This window comes from Fusarium flagelliforme, assembly GCF_020744385.1.
Source record: "Fusarium flagelliforme strain FIESC 12 MPI-CAGE-AA-0113 chromosome Unknown B0J16scaffold_1, whole genome shotgun sequence".
In the NCBI taxonomy this organism is placed as follows: Eukaryota; Fungi; Ascomycota; class Sordariomycetes; order Hypocreales; family Nectriaceae; genus Fusarium; species Fusarium flagelliforme.
In genome coordinates, this window is record NW_025763503.1 from 3309971 (window position 1) to 3330262 (window position 20292).

Sequence of the window (20292 nt, forward strand, 5' to 3'; positions counted from 1 at the left end):
GGGATAAGCGAACGTCTCTAGATTGAAACTTAGGATCCGTTTAACCTTTGGGATTTGACCTAGATATGTTGTTTTTGTTGTGTAGCCAGCAGTGCGGTTTTGGGAGGCCCCTAAAAGGTACTTCCAACTAGAGCTTCTTGAGAGGAACATGATACTAATATGACGTTAATTATCCGATGAGCTGCCAGAACACAACCAAGACTTACTATCTCAAGGCTCTTGTTCCGAGCAAGCAGGTAGTCGATGTTGTCGTCGATTGCTTTCATGTTGTTAGCTTGCGCCATATCATATCAGCTTCAAGGGTACTTGCCGCTGCCACTATTCTTGTGCTGCAAATGAGCTTCTTTACTATCCCAACCCATCAGTAGCCTTGATGCACGACCAGGAATGACCGATGAGTCTTCGTGTTCACCCTGGACAAACTCTCCGTAAGCTAGACCATGAAGACCAGCCAGCTTACCCTCGTCACAAGCCACAGCGAACGGTTTCATATTATCCTCTGTAAAGGTCTCGTCAATGCCCCAGCAGGTGCAGAATTCAGTAATAGGTGCATGCAGAGCAGATTCAGCATGGCCTGTATACTCGGCAGTCGGACTGACGATAGGATGACCTGTCACGAGAGCGCGCAGAGAAGCCTGCCAGTCAGTTGCCGCAGAACCGGAGACAAAGGCGTCATAAGCAGGACGCGAGGCCCAACGGATACCAAGGAACCAGTAGTCAGGCTTCTCGAGAGGGCGACCAAGGTAGACAGACTCGACACCTGGGATAGACTTGAGGTGGTCGGTCACAGAGGAGAAAGATGCCGGAGGCGACTCGGCATGTTCAACGAGGATAGGTTTAAATTTGATGAGAAGGGACTCAAAGACTACTGACATGGTGAGGATGAATCAAAGAGGAGTTCTTTGAGATTGCACTATAAGAGATACGATGTGAAGTTTGAAGCTGTGAGTCTGTTCACACTGATACCATGAGCATAGAAGAAAGCAAATCAACATATAGACATGAGTGATGACAGGGAACAAAGGGTTCTACAGATAGCTGGATGATACGAGAGGGTTCTATGAAATACCAAAGAATGACGCGTTTTGGGTTCCAGGCATTGATGAGGGGTATCTACCAATTATGAGGCTCTAAGATGTGGTGTAAGTGAGCTCTGGGCAGGAGCTGTATGTAGCTTTAAGTACAGTGCTGTATGAGGAATGGCGTGAGACTTGAAGGTTCCTAGAAACTTCTGTACGTACTGGAGCCATAGAGTTGTACTCGGTACATCGATTACAAAAAAACCTGATGTTTCAATAGACGAGGTCCATTGTTTCCAACGGGTGATCTTCGATATCCTGTCTATATCCATGTAGATATTCTACTCATCCATGAAATGTCTTCGACAAGGACAACTCCGTAAGTAACTTCCCAGCTTCCCTCCCATCTGCACCTTCCATCTAAACTCTCGGCACTTTCGGTAGGCGTTCCCCACAACGTGTGGCCGGACCCTTTTAAGAGCGGAAGGTCCAGTCCGACAACTCCAGCTTACCTTCCCCAAGCCACCCTACCACCGTAACTACCGACAGGCGTCCCCCAAAACGAGAAGGCGCCATGACATAGGTTCTATTGGGCAATTGAGGAAATTAGCATCTGCAACTCCCCCCGCGCGTCGCGTGTTTTGTGTTTTACTGGGCTCCTTTTCTTTAACATCACCTGCCTCTCTCTCCGAATTATCGATCGTGGCTAACAGGCACTATTTTGTCTTGACGCCTGCTAGCCTTACCACTAACAGCGGTTACGCCTGGTTGGTGCTGTTATCGTAATTAACTAATATCCTCAACCGAGGCATCGTGCCACCTGAATTCAATCTTTCCACCTGCAGATCTTATACTCTAACCTTACATGTACGGGTATACATCCATCTATCTAATTTAACCTGCCGTCGCTTTTTTTCTTCTTTCCCTCTTTCACCTCGGAGACGACAGTCACCATTACTTCCGCATACTCTACCGGCGCCATGGTCATGGCAAGTGACGCTTCTGAGCATGTCACGTCGCCTTCTACCATAGTCGTCGACCACGATGACTCTCGTCAGGGTGCTCCTTCCGAGGTCAATCTTTTGACCCTGAACTGCTGGGGTCTTCGCTACATTTCGACTCAACGTAACGCGCGACTAGACGAGATAGGTCATAGAATCGCACACGCTGTGCCTACACCGCAAATCGTCGCTTTGCAGGAATGTTTTACACAAGAGGATTACCAGGCTATTCGTCACCATACTCGCCAAATTCTTCCCTATGGCAAGTTTTACCATAGCGGCGCTTTCGGGGGTGGTCTGGCCATCTTGAGTCACTGGCCTATCGAGGAGAGCACCATGTTCAAGTATCCTCTCAATGGACGTCCGACCGCTTTTTGGAGAGGAGATTGGTATGTGGGCAAGGGTATCGCGTGTGCGAAAATTCGCTTTGGACCAAGAAGAAAGGATATCATTGAGGTCTTCAACACTCATGTAAGTCGCCCGTGTTCATGAGGCCCGTACTCTCGACTAACACATCTCAGACTCACTCCCCTTACGAGCCTGAACCCGTGAGTACCTACAGTTGCCATCAAGTTGCTCAGTCATGGGAAATATCGAAACTTTTGCGCGGTGCTGCTGAACGTGGACATCTCGTTGTTGGCATGGGCGACTTTAATATGCTCCCTTTGTCCATATTCCACCGTGTCATTACAGGATGCGCGCCTGTTCGCGATGTTTGGCGAATTCTTCATCCAGATAGCTCTCTTGGCCCTGCTTACCATCCTTCTGAGAAAGAACGTCACCGCCCTTTACCTACAGCTGATTTCAACCTTCTCGAGAATGGCGCAACTAGCAATTCCGTCTACAACACCTGGCGTTGGAACAAGAATCAGCAGAACCGCCTCAAAAAGGGTGATATTTGTGAAGTCCCACCTGACACGATCGACTCTCGAGGGCAACGCCTTGATTACATTTTTGCTTCAACAGGCGTCGACCCTGATGCTCCGGCCACCGCCCCTGGCTGGATCGTCAAATCCGCTCACGTTTCAATGACCGAACGACATCCCGACCTTCTTTGTTCGCTCTCCGATCACTTCGCCGTCCAAGCTACTCTCACCCGGCACACTCCTTCTCCGGCGCCCACTCCAGTTGATCCCCGCTCCGAGACTCCTTCTGCGGCTCTCCAGACCGGTGCGTACTTGGCTCCAAGCAGTCCAGCCAGCAGCATACACGCTGGTGATGCAGCGCAGACTGCCGATCCGGATACCCAGCTCAAGCGTGGTCGCTCCTCCAGCCGTCACTCTTTGCAAGCATCTACCTACGATGAGATTCTTGGCATGATTCAAAAGTATCACTCCCGTGAACTCCAGCAACGCTTTTGGCGTGGTGTACATTTCTTTGTTGCATTGTTCATCTGGTTCGCCTGTCTTGTTGCTGTGTGGTTCAGCCCTGAAAATTTTGTTGCATTCATCCTGATGCTGATCAGCAGTCTGAGCTTGGTTGCTGGTGTTATCGACGGCCTTCTCTCCCTACTCTTCTTTTCCTGGGAGATTCGCGGGTTGAAGGAATTCGAATGGGAAATCCGTAATGCCAAGGCTGTAGCTTCAGGTGATCCCATTGCATTGACGGAGTCTGAGGCATATCATACTGGGCAGAGACCCAAATCTCAATGATGGAAGAAATAATAGGAACTGCATATTATGTTGACTGATGACGACTTGACGTTTTTGTATAGGACTAGGATGATGGAATGAGGATAGGATACACGTACATATGCCACTACTACGGCCTAATGCTTAATGTCTATTCATAATACTACTTTTGAGGGTTCCGAGGAGCTCACAAAACTTTCCACTGTCTCTTTATCCTCCTACTCTTTCGTGGTTCCGTTCGTTTCTGGTTCAAATTATGTTCGAGGTGGGAATCCTTTAGGCTGCAACTTGTACTTCAGAGACCGAGGGTGTCTCTGGCTGCGTCTGCTCAATGTAACCACCAGGTCGCATTCGTCGCCAAGTATATCCCATGAATGCCGTTTCTTTTCGAATCCTTAATGATATCTTCTTCGTACTCTTGTCCCGAAGCAACATATCTCGTGGGCGTTTACGCTCCTTGTGGCCGTAGAACCTGACAAACTGCTTCAACGTTGCCTTCTCCTTAGGCTGAAGGTCAGTCGCTGCATCAATATCACGGTCCATACTTCGGAGTTTGGCCGCATCGAAGGGAACTTTGATGAGCCCCATGGCCTTCTCCTGTACGTGAGCGTTGAACCCAAATAGTAGCTCTTTCACGTCTTCTGTGTTGAGATATATGCCGGAGGGTATGGATTCAGACCAGTCTTCGAAAGGTTCAGACTCGTCAAAGTAATGTGCATCATCGTCACTTTTTAGGTGAGGAGTGAATGGCGCCGGCATGGACTGTAAGCGGTCCCATTGCGTGTTCTTGAACCATCTGTGGGCTTTTATATCTTCCGCGTCACCGGGGAAAACGTAGCGACCACAGTAATCTCGTGAGCCCTCAAAGCCACGGTACTTCATTTTGTATTTCCTTGAGCACAATCGGGAGTCTTTATCTTGAATCAATTGCCAGATAAGGTCTTTGCACTTTTCAGTGACAAAAGGCCTATGTGGAAATTTGAAGTTCGTTTTGAAATTCTACATCAACATGTCAGTCTTCCCCGGCTAAGATCCAGTCAAGCATGCATACTCACAACGATGTTTTGTTTCGTCTGTTTGCGTCCCTCTTCTGCTAGAAAGGGGGTTTGCCCATAAAGGCATTCGTAGAGGATGATGCCAATGCTCTACTAATCACATCTCCCATCGTACTGATGGCCACGAACCACTTCAGGCGCCATGTACTGGCTAGTTCCAACAACGGAGCGCGCAGCAGTGCGGTTACCGTGTCGGTTTCTCCAACCGATGAGAGTTCGCAAATCTTCATTGCCCACTGGATATCTTGCATGTCGATCGAGTCCAGACATAACGGACTGGTACCATTCGAACTGTTTCAAGATGTCCTTGCTGGTTTTCTGATCTATCTCATCGCCAGCGACATTTATACCGAGTCCTCGCACCAGTGAATACCGATGAGTGCTGTAATACGCTGCGTCGTGAGACCAGTGGTCGTCAAATGCTAGTCCAAAATCAGATATCTTCAAGTGGCCACTCGCTGTAATCAGAAAGTTGTCTGGTTTTATGTCGCGATGAATGAAGTTCAAGCGATGGGCCTCTTCCATAGCAAGGATCATCTCTGCAATGTAGAATTGCGCAATGTGCTCTTGCAAGATGTAATGTCGAATGAGTAGCCCAAGAAAGTCTCCGCCTGGCATATACTCCATTACAAGATAGAGACTTGTTGGGTCCTGAAAGCTGGCGATCAATGGAACAGCCCTAGTGAGTTGTTAGTTAGGCACTCGATATGCATTCGAACTTGTCTTATACGAACCACTGTGAGCCTTCAGAGGCAACAAGAAAGTCCCTCTCAGCCCTCAGGTGACCTTCTTGACTGTTCCTTATCATTTCCGACTTCCGAATGACCTTCATAGCGTATACCTGTCCGGGGAAAGCATGTCCTGGAGCAGCCTTCTCACGTACCAATCTAACTACTCCAAAACTTCCTTTGCCTAAAATCTGCAGTGGCTCGTAATTGTTGACCGAGAGTCCGGATTCATCCTTCCAGTCATGAGCGATGCAGTGGGCTTTCATTGTTCGTAGCTCTCTCAGATGGCAGGTTTCCTGTATTCTGTACTGAACTCGAATTCTCTCTTTGTCTTCTGGTGTTATTAGCAAGCAGTTGCACAGCTGAGCTTCGAGACTTTGAAATCGTAAAGCTCTCGCATTGGGTTTGTAAAGGAGCTCGTTGAAATGGGTCTCGAGGAAGATCTTGGCAGCAGAGGCTCTCTCTACAGTAGCAATTGTAGGTCGAGCTTGGATTACGCCAGCTTCTGGAATAGTACTGAGTGCTCGACCTTCGGGACTAGATCGTGTCCATGGATTCCGTCTATTGTATCGTCTATCGGCTGTTGCCCTATCCTGCTGTGAGGGAGACGATTCGACCGATGTTTTCGCCGTTGACTCTTCCGGAACTGAAGAGGGCTTAGCACTTGCTTCGGAGCAAGTAGGAGTTGACAAGTCACTCAAAGGAGTGACGTTCAACGGTTGCAGAGAACTCCGTGCCCTTGCTGGAGGAGTTCGGATCACCAATGTCGAATTGGAAGTCATGGCCACAGGGTTCGGTCGGAACTTTCGGAGTAGTTCCTTTGTATGGGGGCTCTTGGCAGCGAATCCATGTTGTTGGGCATATTTCGCCAGCTGAATGGCTCTGACTTGATCTCCAGGAGGCGTGTTCAAGTCCTTTGATACCTCAACAACTATGACGGTTAGGCTTAAGTATAAACAAGGGCATCGAGGTACTTACCACTGCGTCCACTGATCCTCAGGCTTTTGAGGGCACTGCGAAAAGGCTTCCTCCATCTTTTCGGGCCAACATTACCATGTTTCCGTGCATCGAGGCCGTCGGGGCCATTCGCCTCAGAGTCCGGTGACAATTCTAAAGCATGTTTTGAATCACATGAAGAAAGACGTATAAACTGTTGGCTGGCCTTCTTGAGGAGGGCCGGGGCCATGATGCTGCAAGATGAATGATGAAGAGAAAGTTATTGCTGCATCGATACTGAATAAGAAAGTAGGGCTTGATTAAAGTATTAAAGAATTAACGGGATAACCGTACTCTGAAGAGAATGACACCTGAACCGTGTGTCCACGATAGCCTTGTTTATGTCACGGCCGGCATGTTACATGATAGATGCAGGTTAGAATGCCAATCGAGGCAACAGACCACTTTATGGAGAGAGGTTAGTTGGGGAAGTTCGATCTGGGTTGTCGTGACTTCCTCAACCGCACTTGCCAAGTCAAGGAGTAAGCAGAGGGATCATGTTTTTACATATTCACGGCAAGAAACAATGCAAGAGGTCGGTTCATAAGATGAAGAGGAAAGAAATGGCATTTTATCTGCTCAACTCTACATATCCTTTCAGATGGAGGGGAAAGTATCCCACAGTAACAGCAAAAAAGAAACAATAACCCTTTTTATCGTACGCCAATTTCATATCATGCAACGCGGGACGGTCCTCGCCCCATCATTCCTGTTTGCCATCTAGACTGCTCCCCTCATGTTTGGTATAAACATGGGCTCTTTGCAGGGCAAAAGTCCAAGGCTCCTTATCCTGACATGCGGCCCGACAGCAATCGAGCAGCGCACGATGTGTATAGAAGCCTGGGAAGAGAAACGTCTCCATGTCATCAACTTGTCGCCTCCTGCCACCGCTCTGAAGGGGGTATTATACGAGACTGGTGGCGAGTCGGCAACTCAGGCTAGTGGAAATCATAGCATGCGCTACGCTCACTTGATCTCCAGAAGCTTGACATCGAAGATCAATGTGCTGTTGGCAGGAATGCCGGGAAGGCCACGAGAGCCGTAGGCGAGGTGGGCAGGGATGGTCAGACGACGCTCACCACCAATGGCCATGCCGACGACACCAATGTCCCAGCCCTTGATGACCTGACCCTTGCCGGCCTTGAAGGAGAAAGGCTTACCCTTCTTGTTGGCTATCATAATGTCAGTAAAGCTGTGCCAGTAGCGAAATAGTGGAGTACTAACCGTCGAACTGCTTTCCGTTCTGGAGCTTGCCAATGTATCGGACACCGACAGTGTCGCCGTTCTTGACAGTGCGGCCGTTACCGACGGTTCGGTCGTCGATGGTGACGCCCTGAACAACCTTAACGCCGGTGGCAGGCTTGGTGTCCTTGCCCTGCTTGGCCTTCTCGGTGGAGCCGGTAGGGCCCTGCTCGAGGTTCTTGGCGAACTGAACCTTCTTAGCATCCTTCTTCTCCTCAGCGGCGACAGCCTCGCCCTGGTTGTTCTTGAGCTTCTTCTGCTGCTTCTTGGAAAGCTTAGCATCGTCCTTGGCCATGAGCTCATCGAGACCCTCAGCCTCCTCAGCGGCGCGCTTGTTCTTGCCCTTCTTGGTGGCAACAAGCTTGGGGGCCTCCTCCTCATCAGTCTCAATCTCCTGGACGCGGGGGTCCTCAAGGCCATCGAGGTCATCGCTGGCATCACTGTCGTCACCCTCGAGGCCGTACTCGAGCTCATCGGGGGACAGGTCGTACTCGTCCTCGTCCTCGGAGTCCTCATCCTCATCGTCGTCCATGATGTAGTTTCCGGTCAGGTAAACAGTGTGGGAACCGGTAACAACGAAGAAGACCTTCTCGCCGTGGTTGACGGTGATGTCAAGAGGCTGCTGGTAGTTCTGGAACAAAGTTAGTTTGATGTCTTGATAGAGCACTGGCTACAACTTACCCTCTCAGTGTCGAGAGTGCAGATAACAAAGTTCTCGAGGTCGGCACCCTCCTCGCTGTCATCGTCGGAGTCCTCGTCATCCTCATCATCGTCCTCCTCGGTGGCCTTAGCCTTGCCCTTGGACTTGCCGTTGGGCTTAGCATCCTCCATCTCCTCGTCGGACTCCTCCTCTTGGGCGGACTCGAGAAGCTTCTTGATGGCGGCAGCCTGTCGCTGCTTCTTGGCCTTGACGGGGTCGCTGGGGCCACCGTTGGCCTCTTCATCAGAGTCCTCCTCATCGTCAGAGCCAGCAAGCAGAGCCTTCAAGGTCTCGTCGTCAATCTCCTCATCATCATCATCCTCCTCGTCGAGATCAGTGAGAGCGCGCTTGACAAGGCGCAGGGTAGAGCGAGGGACGGTGGGGATGTTGCCCTCACCATCGGCTTCAGGCTCCTCTGTAGGGTCGACAGCAGCCATGGTGATGCGGAACTGCAAAGTTTTACAGTTAGAATTTTGGATCCAATTGGTAGCGCAGACAGCGTCGCAAATGATGCGCCGAGGACCAGAAACAGGCCCAGTCGCAAAGACGCATCACATCGCATCAGGAGCGCCTTGGAGCATCGAGAGATAGACTTACAGAAGCAGGGAACTCCATGGCGGCAGGAATCAAGATCTCTCCAGGAGGGACCTCGAGGCCGTAAACGGGACCAGGAACAGCAGACATTGTGACGGTTGTGTGATTACTTTTGTGTCAGAAAGACTATAGGTGTATAAAGGGAATGGGGGTAGAGAATGGAGAATTAGGAAGTAAGAGAAAAGATGAAGAGATGATGTTGGGATGAAGTTTTGTTAGAACTCTTGCTCACTATGAAAGAAGAAAACTAAGAATCGAGAAGCATCCTCCAGAGCTTCGAAATTTTTTTCGGGGCTCGACAGGTGCCCCCACTGGGAAGAGCACGTCCTACCAATAGGAGTTGGCGATAAGAATTCTTATCTGAATGGGGCGGTCGCTGTCGCAGCAACAGCAGGCAGTATCCGCTCTGGTGCAGATTTTCCCGCCGCAAACTCCACTATCCAGCAAAGGCAAGGAAAGAGCCTTTGAGAGCCTCCGAGGAAAAGACGGTAACTTTACTGAGCGAGTCAAGCGCGGATAAGTCGAGTTTGAAGGCATGAGGCAAGAGCGGATAGATTTACTAATCATTGCAAAGTATATTCATCTTATCTTGAAAACAAACAATACCTCAGCACTGCAAAATAACCCATATGAACATCGCTACTATTACAGGGTAGCTGCCAGACTAAAAGATGACGTCTATCTGTTGGTCTCATCAACTTTAACTTGTCTAGTCTAATCCTTCTTGTTCTGATTCTTCTTGGATGGCATCAAACTCAAAAACCAAGCCTGAGCAATATGCCACGCAATGGATAAGAAGAACTTGTGTTGGCCCTGATCATACAATTGAGGCCGATCCCCAACGTCAGTCAGCATGGCGCCCATACTAACAACAGGTTTTGGCCAATATTTGCTGTTGGCGTAGGCATAAGCAACCATCATATCGTTGCCATTGGTTATCCCACCTATGATTCTGTTAGCCATTGGACTATGGTTTTGCAAGCAAAGACATACCACTTGTCCACAAGTTACCGTCTTGAATCCATCGATACTTTTCTCCCACAAACTTCACATCTGGATACTTCTTCCTCAGATCATCCTGTAGCCCTCTAGGCCCACTTACACTCTTCCCATCAAGTATGCCCGCTGCACCACACAAGAAGACACCAGTGCAAACACACAATACATCAACACCCTCAGTGTTAAATTGATCCCTTAACCACCCTTTTGCATCCTCCTCAAAGTCATCTCCTGGTTCTGTACCAGGAACAACGACTATGTCCAGTTTGCCTGGTGCAACATCATCATCTTCGTATGTGCGTGTTGCGCGGATGGTGAGATCAGCAGTTAAAGCTACATCCGGGAAGAGCTTGGGTGATGTGATGTATGTTATCTTGATGCTGGGGGCTATCTTGCTAATGTGAGCTGGTAGAGGTAAGAGACCAAGATACTCCCTCGACATTGAGGCGAGTACATCAACTGTCGCGAGGTCGAGGAGTTGTACGCTCGAGGGCATGAAAACGCCGATACGTATTTGTTTAGATGACATCTTGACGGTGCTAGATAGGAAAGAAAATGTTGATACTGATACTAAACAATAGGATTATGTCCTCCATCGACGAAGAGTTATATCCTTTTTATATGGAAGGATGCATTCCAACTCCTCTAGTCCAACTTACATTCCATTCCGCATGGCCGAGGAAATAGCTTCAAGATATCGGACTAATAGTCGCGAAAAATGTTTCCGAATGCTGTATTAGTCGCTCGGCCTCCTTCTCATTGGCTGAATTGACTTAACATCCGAAGCCCTTCGGCGCCGAGTGACTCCACATAGCCGGTGTTGCTTACAAGGTCTTCCTTTGTAAGAGATTGTACTGTATCCGAGTTCCAGATAGTGGCAATGTTGCAATGAATGATGCATAATTGGGTACCTAGGTAATGGTAGTACATGGGCATAATAGAGCATATAATACAACTACTAATGACTTGAATGGTAATGAGAGGTCGAAATAATATATTAATAATACCGAACCTCATCGAACAGGCATAAAGACGTCTCATGACTAAGTAACCTCCACTCCGGCGCAATTATGCCATGTCATCCACCTTCACAATCGGTATCTGCTGTCTTGTCGCCTTCTTACTCACCGTATAAACCAAATCCTGGCCCCAAAGCTGGCAAATCAAAGCCTGGGCACTAGGAATAGTACCATACAATGGAGCGACGACCGGAATAACGAGATAGTCATACCAGTTCTTCTTCAGGGACCGTCTCGAAAAGTCCGTCCCATCAGCCAAACCGGCCTTGACCATCTCCCTCTCGCGAGTAGCAACACCGACTTGGTGGTAGCTTTCGTAAAGAGATACGTAGATTCCAATCTGGAAGAATCCGTAGATGCGTATGATGTTGCACCAATCGAAGATCCAAGTAAGGTTTCGTGGGTCGTCGTTGTTTTCTGTAAGCTTTACGTATAGCGCAGAAGAAATGACCAGAATTGCCATGTGGACGGGGAGGAAATGGGCTTCGAAAAGTCGATGCATCATATAGAAGATGCGCTCCCAGTGCGGTTGTTCAACAGTATCCTTGTGAATACCGGAAAAGATACCATTTTCAACATGGGGTTGACCACTTTGCTCGTCTATTATGAATGTTTCGGGAATGGCGACATCGTTGGCGGCAGAAAGTGTATAGTGAAGAGGCTGATAGGTGCAATGAGTCTGCTTTCGATCCTTCCACAGCTGGACAAGCCTGCATAGAGCAAAACCAGTATCAAGAGCACCCCACATATGACGGAGAGCCTGCTTGTAACGAGCACGAGCGTCCTTCAGCAGACCACCGCCACCAGTGACATTGCTCTGGCTAATAGGGCTGTAGATAACTCGGCTTGTCAAGTTGCCATTGAGTGCGAAGAAACACTTGATATACATATGCAGGTCTTCACCAATAGCTTCGCTGCCGCAATCCCATCCGCCAACTCGATCAATTAGGTCAAGTGGAAGAGAGTACACGGAAGTAGGTGGTGCGATAGATGAACCAGGATACAAGCCAGACATTCCAGCAGCTCCCCATAGTATGTCGGCAACGCGAACAACAGCTGGGACCGAATGAGCGTTTCGATCGAAGATCATAGGGGCTGAGTAGACAGTAGTCAGTGCTGTCTCAGAATACGACAAGTGCATATTCGTTAGGATTGTAAAGTAGTTCGACGAAAGATGACTGTCGGCTAGAAAAGAGTGTTAGCAAAGTGGTATAGACTAGAAACAGGAACAAACGTGCCATCTATACCCGTGACAATGACACTATTTCTTAGAGTCGAGGGGTATTTCTCGCTTAGTTTACGAGCAGCCCATCCAATATTGCTTCCTTTTCCGGCAGCCTCACCGGGAATATCTGAAGGATGGAGAGTGAAGTCGAGAGATCGAAACCGTTTGGCAAACTCTTGAATTAAGCCGAGAGCCTTTGTCTCAGCGGTGCTCTCTCGCTGTTCCATTCCAAGATAAACCTAGCAGGCCGGGTTAGAAATCACTTCAGTGGTGAAATTTCAGTTTGCGCGTTGAAATGACTTACATCATAAGAATAGTGAGCCTGTGGATGCGATGCCAGAACATCCAGTGTCTCCCTGAGTGTATCAATCTCTTCTTTATAGTTGGGAATGATGATGGCATGGACCACGTTGTCGTTGGCTCCTGGCACACCGTCCGTGTAGAAATCGGGGTCGCAATCGCCAGCCTCGCTGGTAGTTGATGAGCTGGTACTGGTGCGAGTGGATATGAGAGTCTCGGAACTCGAAGCAGAAGCGTACGAGTCACGACGTGAGGCAAGTCTCTTCAAATCAAGTAGTGAATCGCTGCGCGCCGCTCGTTTCATGTATTGTGTGAGGTTCCATATCGTCCAACACGCCCGGAGAGGGAAGATGCAGACCAGGACGTGAACAAGAAGGCAGTAGTAAGCGAAAACGTAACTCCAGGAGCCTGCGCCTATGTTTGAAGCTGATGGGTAAAGTACGCCTTTGCTGTCTGTTTGATCGTAGCTGTATCGTTGCTGCTCAAGGGTTGAGTCGCGGGAGATGACCCAGTAGCAGAGAACACTGAGAGAAATCATGCTCAAGCCTCCCGCGCGTTGCGCGAACCACGTGAACACAGTCATGGCGTTCGATGCTGCCGGGAGAGGTCGTCGTCCAGACAGATGAGTCTGTAGACGCAGATAGGTATGGAGCTGGTAAAGAAGTTGAGCAACTCGAAATCAGTATACTCAAGACTCGAAATCAGTATACCCAAGAAACAAAGTGAAACGGAAGGACAGAGACACTATCGATTAGATTTAGGGGAAAGAACAAAAACAAGCTGTGACGTGTATCTGCATGTGCAAGTGCTACAGATCCGAGCTTCGCAAATGTAAATGCAATATGATATCGTGAAAGCAGCTAGTCCCGGGAGATTAGAGGAAGAAACGGCGTGGAAAAGATACAGTGATCATCCCGAGTGCACAAATTACATGTTACTGTCGAAGACATGGCCACCAACCCGTATAGCACGCGTCATGGTATAGACAGCCTGATTCGGCCATGGCAACAAGATAATGATCTCTCTCGACTCCACACCCATTTAGAGAAAGATGGGGTACAAGAGACGAACACTTGGAGCCCAAGTTCTGAAGGGGCCATTCCATAATGGCCATAGGTGACTCAAGTTCGAGGATGGGAGCCAGGGCGGTGAGGTCGCTGAGTGTACCAGTACCAAGCTATGATGGTTGCTTGGTAAACAAGTTTGACGACCGTGGTTCTAATAAACAGGCATCTTGCGATATAGTAGATAGACCATGAAATTCGATACTAGAGGTCTTTGACGTTGAGCTCCGACCATTCACAATCGAGGATATGCCCATGATATAGATGCACGAGCCCATGGGACTTAGAACTCCTTGCCGGAGCTAGTCCCGATTTACATTTGATGTGCTGCAGGCAATGCTTCTTTCGTCTTTGATCGAACAACTTGAAAAGATGCATGGCTTCTTGTGACCGATTTCACCTTGAAGAACTGATTGTAAACAGCACAAATAAACGGATGAATGCGGAGGGACTTTTCGAATCGAAGTCTAACCGCCATCCAATCATTTATAATATGAGTAAACCCAAGATATACTGGTGATCAACACCAGATGGTCGACCTAGCCGTTTGAACCTGATTGAAATGCTTGGGTCCAGACAATTTGACGACTAGTTAGTTTTCATGACTCGCGCAGTTCAGCCAGGGCAGTAATATGTGTGTTAGCGACCATCTCTCGATAACAGTAGTGATGTAGCAGTCGACTGTTGTTGTTATCATTGCTCCCCTGAGCTTTCTCCTTGTATGCTATACCAGTGGTATACTGCACCAGCCATCATCCGAAAACCCATGTTCCCCAGAAAGAATCCTGCCGGGAGCTTGAACTGTCACTGGTATGCAAAGACTTGGTTAAACCGTGTCGTAGATGGTGCTGGCCAAGACATCGTTGCGAAATCCTCAACCCCAGTAAACAGAGATCACGGCCAGCAGGCCTCCAATTTGGAACCTCGACACTTGGTTATTGTTTGCGTAGGAACGTTGATGGACAGAAAACTTTGACTGGCTGATGGTTTCGTTCACGCGGCTCTCTTGCCCCTGTGATGGTAGGGTGTCTGTCGCAAAGCCTTTTGGTAGTTGTGATAGCTGGAACCCTGTTCGTCAATAACATGCGGTAACTTCAACACGCGCCGTCACAACTGGCTAGGAACCAGCTATGCCATGTGCCAAAATCACGGCGACATCTTTCGGAACTTAATTAAGGGCTTTATGGTTATCTTCCGGCAATTGACGAGTGTATTAGTCGATACCGATGATACACGGCTATTGTAGACCCACGGGGACAAGTGATTGGATGTCGCATTTTCGTACAGGCCCACTCTAATACGACAATGGTAAAGCTGAAGCGCCATATCTAAATGTTAGGTATAATCGCGTCCGTAGTATCGTGGAAATGATAGTCACAGGGTTCGGGAAGTATTGAGTAGTAAAAGAGAAACACTGTGTGGTCAATTCGAGCTGCGTCTGTTGCGATAGACTGGTCTCGGGTACCAAACGAATATGGATGCTCGATTCCGAACCATTGGTGTTTCCCTCGGGGTATATTTTGTCAAGGGAAACTCTCCTAGTTCCCTGTCAGGGCAAAGATTCCCTTGTTTCAACCATTTCTTTAAACGCCATACTCCCGCTGTATATCATGCTACCGTAACGTCAAATTTGCCTCGACTGAAGAGGTTTCGATACCCAATTTCCTCGCTTAATGTTATCGAACCGAGGCGAGTTGAGTTGCCAGCTCGAATACAAATTGAAAACATAATCGAGTGGTTTTACCAGTCGTACAACCATCCATTAAGGTGCCTTCTCGAAAAGCATGTGGATTGGCTTGGCAGCCTGGAAGAATGTTAGAACGAAGAACAACGAAACACAAATTGTGGTACAAAAGATCGAGTTTACTGACATCAATAAACTTCTCAAGGTCATTGTCAAGGTTGGCCAAGTCATCCTTTCGTCGCTTGTTATCCGCGATGAGTTTCTGCTTTCGCTTGAGGAGCTCCTGTCTCTGTTGCTCGAGCGCTTCACGCTCAGCTCGCTCATGGTCGATGCGCGCCACCATCAAGGTATTCTCGTCATCGTCTTGATGCTCGGGATGTTGTGCAAGGAATTCTTCAACGGGGATCAAAGGTAGTTGCTGGTACTTGTGGCTGCAATGTGTTAGCGGACTGAGCCATGACATAGCAATAGTCTGGGTGCTGTAGCTTACTCGTAGGATTCACATGCTGTGATTTCGCCTTGAAGATGTCGTTGTTCGTAGTACAGGTTCTGAAGATCAAGATGCAGACGATCGACTTCCTGACGCGATTCGGCAGTCTGGGCTTTGGTATCGCGGGCTTCGAAGCAGACGTTTCTGTGCATTCCTTTCAACTGGGCCAAAGTCGCGAAGAGATGTCTCTGTTCCTTGTATAGTTCATCTAGCGCCTGGTCTGATGCAGGTCCTTGGCTGTAGATTTGCTCGCCGAGGTTGATGAAGGTGGTAGCTTGATCGCGTGCCTGTTCGGAAGTCTGCAGGAGGGTGCGGAGCTTCGGATCCGTTACGATTTTATCGATAGCCATCTTTACGTATGAGCGCGAGGTCCTTAAGTCGTAGGAGGTATGACGAAGTGTTCTTTGTTGATAATGCGATCGATGCTCGAAAGAAATGGGATGGTTTGTTTGTTCTGCAGGAGGGAGAATTACTTGATGAGCATAAAGGTGGGGCTCTGAATTGTACATCACTAGCACCTACCAAACTTAACGACAAACTGCACTCTGCAGGTGACAAAGTTAGATAGATGCGTGAGCTGTATTTAAAACAATTAAATTATTGAAGGAGACAACTGAAGCACAACAGGAAGAAAGAATTTTAGAGAAACAGATTTAATACTCCTCTTTATCTTCTGGTATAGAAGTCTAACTCTCAGGAGCCTAACATAGATATGGATGTTAACTTCACTTATAACTTCACTCACACGCCAGAAATTACCTCTAATACCATCTACTTAAACACACACATTTAGACAAAGTCGCATTGCTTTGGACGAAATGCGTGATTCTGATTTTTGTGTGTTCTCAATCATGGTACCTGACCATCGTGCAACTGCAGTTCACTGACTCACATCTACTCAAGCAACCATATCGATTCCTACCCAAACCAAATTCTAACAAGCAGACACGGAGACACAGAATTTGTTATACCGCCTGAGATCAGCGCATAGATCAAATATAGTCCCTGCGTCTGTTAGTCTACTGGTAAACAAGGCGGTGACATTTAACAACCAATGCTGGTTTACAGAAAGCGAGTCATCCCCGTCAGCCTGCATCTTTAAATGTCCGCAGGGTTTGGGCATATGAGATCTGAGAACGTGATCTCAAGACCGTAGTCTTGTGTATGATTTGACGATTTGTTGGATATCTATCAATAATGGTTGAGACTAGCTCCATATAAACCCCATATCATCCCAAATGTATCCGTACATAAGCATGAACCCGCTCCGACCCCTTTCTGCACCGGGACCACCGGATAGATATTGCGAATGATTCTAGGAGAGAGTATATCTCACTCAGCTAGGAGATGATGATGATGATGATGATGATGATACTTAAATGTCAGCTAATACTATCTCTGACAGTCTCAGCTGCAATCTTCAAGTCGATTTCTTCAATCTTCTAGTCCAGGAACATGAACCAACCAGAAGGAACCTCTCAGCTGCAAGTAGCCCTTGGATGCATCGGCGGCGTTTCCAGATTCAAGTCTTATTGGCGCCAGTAAACACCCTCCAAAATCTACAAGCGGGCCGTGGCGAGCTGTGGTTTTACCGAGCTATCTTGTGAAAGTAACGAGATTCAATCGCGAGGTCTATGTCTTGCTAGGAAGGGTTTGGATTGGTAGAAACAAAAGAGTGTCTTGGTCAGGAGGGTATGTCCCTTCTCTGTGTCAACTCTCTGATTCGTGAGTATCGCTATCAGCTGAGAAATGGAATGAGTATTGTTCCAGAGTACATCCTGTCTTTGCCTTATTAAATGGCTGCCCAATAAACGATGCAGTCGTTTTCCCAGTGGCGTCCGTTGAAGTAACCCAACAAGGAGACGCCAAGACCGCCCCCCGTACCGTCATTTCAGGTGCTGGGATCAATCCAGTTCCTTTTTTCCCTCTTGACTTCTCAACCATCATGCGCCTTGTCCTTGTCATTGTTCATTCCTTTCTCCTCTGAACCATCCATTCTTCTCTCCTTCAATTCTACTATACTGTACTATTCTTGAATCTTTAATCACAACTCTCTTTAATTCTTTGAAACCCCCCTCAACAATCGTATCATCTTCCCCATCAACCAAGGCTTGGCTCTCCGGCTTATTCGCAGATCCTTATCCTACTGAGAAAGAGGAAAAAACGAGCCCTGGACTATTTCCGCCAACCAAACTCGGCTATCGCTGTCCCCGCGTCCAGTTAACCGCAGGGGTTCCTTCCATACCTCACCCAACTTGTCCCGAGACTTGCTGATTCAACAACAACCAATTGCACTCTTCATTCATCACTCGTGGTCTCGACAAAGCCTCTCTCTGCATGTGAATTATCCAGCAAACTTCACCAACCGATTAACAGCATCACTTGATGCATTGAATCTACTCGTCGACATTACAGTTGCAGCGTTACAACGCTTGCCAGCTTACTGTACTTCTCTTGTCCAATTGTCGCGGCATAAACACTACAGAATTTCGTTAAAGTTATTAAGCCGCCACCATGTCCGACGTTACCACCGCCATCACTTCGGCCTGTGCCTACAAGGCTCGTGATAGCGATAATATAGCGACAACCTCTGGTTCTGATATCCGACCCGACGCCGAACCCCGAAAGCGACGACACTCTTTCTTCATTCCTAGGAGACGATCCATTGTCGGCCATATAATGGATGGCGAGGAGGGTCTCTTGCTTAAGGTCGACTTGTTTCTTTCGGAGCTCGAGCGTCGTCTCGACTTTATCGAGAACTATGTCGACCTCAGCAAGGACTCGAGCATCTCGCGCACCTTTTCCACCCTTCAGGCTGTTCGGTCAAGATGTTCTCACGCCTCAGAAGAAGTTCTTGGCGCCGGAAGACGTCGTCTACACATCATGGTTGACACCCTCGAGACAAGATACAAAGAGACTTTAGAAGCCGCCGAGTCATTGAACGAAAAGGCTCATATGGGAGTCGACCTGCTTGAGACTATGCTCTCCGACTTTGAGACCCGCGCCTACAAGTTGCGCGAGCAAGGTTTCGCAAATGCCGCCAACGCCGCCGAGGCTTTTATGGACGAGGGACGTCGAGTCGCAAATGAGGGTATCGAGCGCGCAATTCAAGCCGCCTACTCTCTGGAGGAACATATTCAGCAGGCTATTGTTCTGGCCAAGGAAGGGCGTCTTCTATCCTATGACGACCTCCCCTCTCCTTGGCGCAACAACCCCCACATCCACAAGGGCTATCGCTTCACAGAGTCTAAACTTGATTGTATACGCTCAGCCTTTGACCTGTCCAACGAGTCGGTCAACATTTGGTCCCATGCGCTCGGTCTCGTATTGGTTCTGTCCATTGCGCTCTACTTTTATCCTAATACTGCCAACTTTAATCTCAGCAGCAAGACCGACGTGTTTGTCGCCGGAGTCTTCTTCGTCATGGCTTGCTTGACACTTGTCTGCTCTACAATTTGGCACACTATGAACGCCGTGGCTGATGTGGATGCTATTTCAATTTTTGCCTGTGTGGATTACACTGGTATCTCACTGTTGATCGCTGCCTCGATTATGACGACTGAATACACGGCTTTCTACTGCGATCCCCTTAGCCGGTATACCTACATGGGTCTAACAGCTTTTCTCGGAATTGGTGGCGTCATTCTCCCTTGGCATCCTCGGTTTAATGGTGCCGACATGGCTTGGGTTCGTGTCGCCTTTTATGTCGGTCTAGCTTTGACTGGATTCCTTCCCATGGTTCAGCTCGGATGGACTCACGGCCTTGACTTTGTTTACGACTTCTACTCGCCCATCTCCAAGTCAATGCTTGTCTACTTTTCAGGTGCCGTTGTCTACGCCAGCAAGATCCCTGAGAGATGGTACCCCGGTTGCTTTGATTACATTGGCGGAAGCCACAACCTCTGGCACGCTGCTGTCCTCGGAGGTATCCTGTTCCATTACTCGGCCATGCAGACATTCTTTGCCAATGCTTTCCACCGAGCTGAGGGTGGCTGCCCTTCCTACTAAGAAGCTGAAACATGAGAATGGCGTTTGTCAACGAACCTACTACCACCTAGTTGGGCCTTTCCACGACGATTGAAGGTATCGCATAGTTGATTGGCTCTGCCACATATCGACAAGCTTGATTCGAGTTATGATCAACTCTGCTAAATCGATGGTAAAACTGATTGCCGCGCCGCCTGAGTCGCAATACTTTGACCGAGTACTTGATTTGTATCTCGCTACATCAGTCTTCGGTTTCGACCAGCAGCGATACTATCAGGGAGCAGATCAAGAACAGTACGTTCATCTGCCACGTTCCACATTCACGTTAATGAGTATCTACGATTTGACGATCTTAACGTGAGTGACGGTAAACAAAAGTTGCACTTCAACTTACTTCTGAGCTGAAGTCTTATGTCGTCTGACGAAAAGAAAATCACATGCATGTAAGCCGGCGTTGAGTTTGCTTAATAAGTGTTGAAGCCCAACACATGACATGATATACGTGCGAACCAGAACCACACTTTCGCTTTGTTTCGCTTCAATTCACATGTAAATAGA

The 20292-nt window shown here is 48.3% G+C and overlaps 8 protein-coding genes across 8 annotated transcripts; 2 read left to right on the forward strand and 6 right to left on the reverse strand.

Moving 5' to 3' along the window:
- Nucleotides 1–76: 76 nt before the first annotated feature.
- B0J16DRAFT_18820 (uncharacterized protein) lies at nt 77–997 on the reverse strand. The gene is made up of 3 exons (XM_046122746.1): nt 311–997; nt 207–259; nt 77–154 (listed from the first exon to the last, which is right to left on the reverse strand). The coding sequence occupies exons 1-3, from the start codon at nt 873–875 to the stop codon at nt 128–130; spliced, it is 645 nt and encodes a 214-aa protein (XP_045989036.1). The 5' UTR covers nt 876–997; the 3' UTR covers nt 77–127.
- A 1002-nt stretch (nt 998–1999) lies between these two features.
- On the forward strand, nt 2000–3672 carry B0J16DRAFT_377851 (Endonuclease/exonuclease/phosphatase; the record flags this gene model as incomplete). The annotated part of the gene is made up of 2 exons (XM_046130878.1): nt 2000–2491; nt 2542–3672. 2 exons carry the CDS (start codon nt 2000–2002, stop codon nt 3670–3672), a joined length of 1623 nt encoding a protein of 540 aa, XP_045989037.1.
- A 197-nt stretch (nt 3673–3869) lies between these two features.
- B0J16DRAFT_391159 (kinase-like domain-containing protein) lies at nt 3870–6905 on the reverse strand. The gene is made up of 4 exons (XM_046131921.1): nt 6413–6905; nt 5441–6365; nt 4836–5385; nt 3870–4650 (listed from the first exon to the last, which is right to left on the reverse strand). The coding sequence occupies exons 1-4, from the start codon at nt 6618–6620 to the stop codon at nt 3928–3930; spliced, it is 2406 nt and encodes an 801-aa protein (XP_045989038.1). The 5' UTR covers nt 6621–6905; the 3' UTR covers nt 3870–3927.
- Nucleotides 6906–6966: 61 nt separating this feature from the next.
- On the reverse strand, nt 6967–9250 carry B0J16DRAFT_328104 (uncharacterized protein). The gene is made up of 4 exons (XM_046126190.1): nt 8970–9250; nt 8354–8821; nt 7655–8303; nt 6967–7602 (listed from the first exon to the last, which is right to left on the reverse strand). The coding sequence occupies exons 1-4, from the start codon at nt 9054–9056 to the stop codon at nt 7397–7399; spliced, it is 1410 nt and encodes a 469-aa protein (XP_045989039.1). The 5' UTR covers nt 9057–9250; the 3' UTR covers nt 6967–7396.
- Nucleotides 9251–9477: 227 nt separating this feature from the next.
- B0J16DRAFT_328107 (class I glutamine amidotransferase-like protein) lies at nt 9478–10544 on the reverse strand. The gene is made up of 2 exons (XM_046126191.1): nt 9960–10544; nt 9478–9910 (listed from the first exon to the last, which is right to left on the reverse strand). Exons 1-2 carry the CDS (start codon nt 10492–10494, stop codon nt 9681–9683), a joined length of 765 nt encoding a protein of 254 aa, XP_045989040.1. The 5' UTR covers nt 10495–10544; the 3' UTR covers nt 9478–9680.
- A 100-nt stretch (nt 10545–10644) lies between these two features.
- On the reverse strand, nt 10645–13267 carry B0J16DRAFT_19031 (glycosyl transferase family group 2-domain-containing protein). The gene is made up of 3 exons (XM_046122783.1): nt 12514–13267; nt 12223–12448; nt 10645–12169 (listed from the first exon to the last, which is right to left on the reverse strand). Exons 1-3 carry the CDS (start codon nt 13090–13092, stop codon nt 11034–11036), a joined length of 1941 nt encoding a protein of 646 aa, XP_045989041.1. The 5' UTR covers nt 13093–13267; the 3' UTR covers nt 10645–11033.
- A 1530-nt stretch (nt 13268–14797) lies between these two features.
- B0J16DRAFT_328110 (Fms-interacting protein-domain-containing protein) lies at nt 14798–16365 on the reverse strand. The gene is made up of 2 exons (XM_046126192.1): nt 15748–16365; nt 14798–15688 (listed from the first exon to the last, which is right to left on the reverse strand). Exons 1-2 carry the CDS (start codon nt 16254–16256, stop codon nt 15250–15252), a joined length of 948 nt encoding a protein of 315 aa, XP_045989042.1. The 5' UTR covers nt 16257–16365; the 3' UTR covers nt 14798–15249.
- A 1621-nt stretch (nt 16366–17986) lies between these two features.
- On the forward strand, nt 17987–20224 carry B0J16DRAFT_19066 (hemolysin-III related-domain-containing protein). Its single transcript, XM_046122787.1, has one exon. The coding sequence runs from the start codon at nt 18262–18264 to the stop codon at nt 19753–19755; it is 1494 nt and encodes a 497-aa protein (XP_045989043.1). The 5' UTR covers nt 17987–18261; the 3' UTR covers nt 19756–20224.
- The last annotated feature ends 68 nt before the right edge of the window (nt 20225–20292 follow it).

Coding starts and splice junctions, on each gene's coding strand:
- B0J16DRAFT_18820 (XM_046122746.1), bottom strand. CDS start 875: ATGTCAGTAGTCTTTGAGTCCCTTCTCATCAAATTTAAACCTATCCTC. Junction 260..310: donor GCACAAGAATAGTGGCAGCG/GCAAGTACCCTT, acceptor ACAACATGAAAG/CAATCGACGACAACATCGAC. Junction 155..206: donor GGAACAAGAGCCTTGAGATA/GTAAGTCTTGGT, acceptor ACGTCATATTAG/TATCATGTTCCTCTCAAGAA.
- B0J16DRAFT_391159 (XM_046131921.1), bottom strand. CDS start 6,620: ATGGCCCCGGCCCTCCTCAAGAAGGCCAGCCAACAGTTTATACGTCTT. Junction 6,366..6,412: donor GAGGATCAGTGGACGCAGTG/GTAAGTACCTCG, acceptor TAACCGTCATAG/TTGTTGAGGTATCAAAGGAC. Junction 5,386..5,440: donor GCCTCTGAAGGCTCACAGTG/GTTCGTATAAGA, acceptor ACAACTCACTAG/GGCTGTTCCATTGATCGCCA.
- B0J16DRAFT_328104 (XM_046126190.1), bottom strand. CDS start 9,056: ATGTCTGCTGTTCCTGGTCCCGTTTACGGCCTCGAGGTCCCTCCTGGA. Junction 8,304..8,353: donor GCACTCTCGACACTGAGAGG/GTAAGTTGTAGC, acceptor ACTTTGTTCCAG/AACTACCAGCAGCCTCTTGA. Junction 7,603..7,654: donor GAACGGAAAGCAGTTCGACG/GTTAGTACTCCA, acceptor ACATTATGATAG/CCAACAAGAAGGGTAAGCCT.
- B0J16DRAFT_328107 (XM_046126191.1), bottom strand. CDS start 10,494: ATGTCATCTAAACAAATACGTATCGGCGTTTTCATGCCCTCGAGCGTA. Junction 9,911..9,959: donor CGGTAACTTGTGGACAAGTG/GTATGTCTTTGC, acceptor ACAGAATCATAG/GTGGGATAACCAATGGCAAC.
- B0J16DRAFT_19031 (XM_046122783.1), bottom strand. CDS start 13,092: ATGACTGTGTTCACGTGGTTCGCGCAACGCGCGGGAGGCTTGAGCATG. Junction 12,449..12,513: donor AGGCTCACTATTCTTATGAT/GTAAGTCATTTC, acceptor CCGGCCTGCTAG/GTTTATCTTGGAATGGAACA. Junction 12,170..12,222: donor CATTGTCACGGGTATAGATG/GCACGTTTGTTC, acceptor ACTCTTTTCTAG/CCGACAGTCATCTTTCGTCG.
- B0J16DRAFT_328110 (XM_046126192.1), bottom strand. CDS start 16,256: ATGTACAATTCAGAGCCCCACCTTTATGCTCATCAAGTAATTCTCCCT. Junction 15,689..15,747: donor ACAGCATGTGAATCCTACGA/GTAAGCTACAGC, acceptor AACACATTGCAG/CCACAAGTACCAGCAACTAC.
- B0J16DRAFT_19066 (XM_046122787.1), top strand. CDS start 18,262: ATGTCCGACGTTACCACCGCCATCACTTCGGCCTGTGCCTACAAGGCT.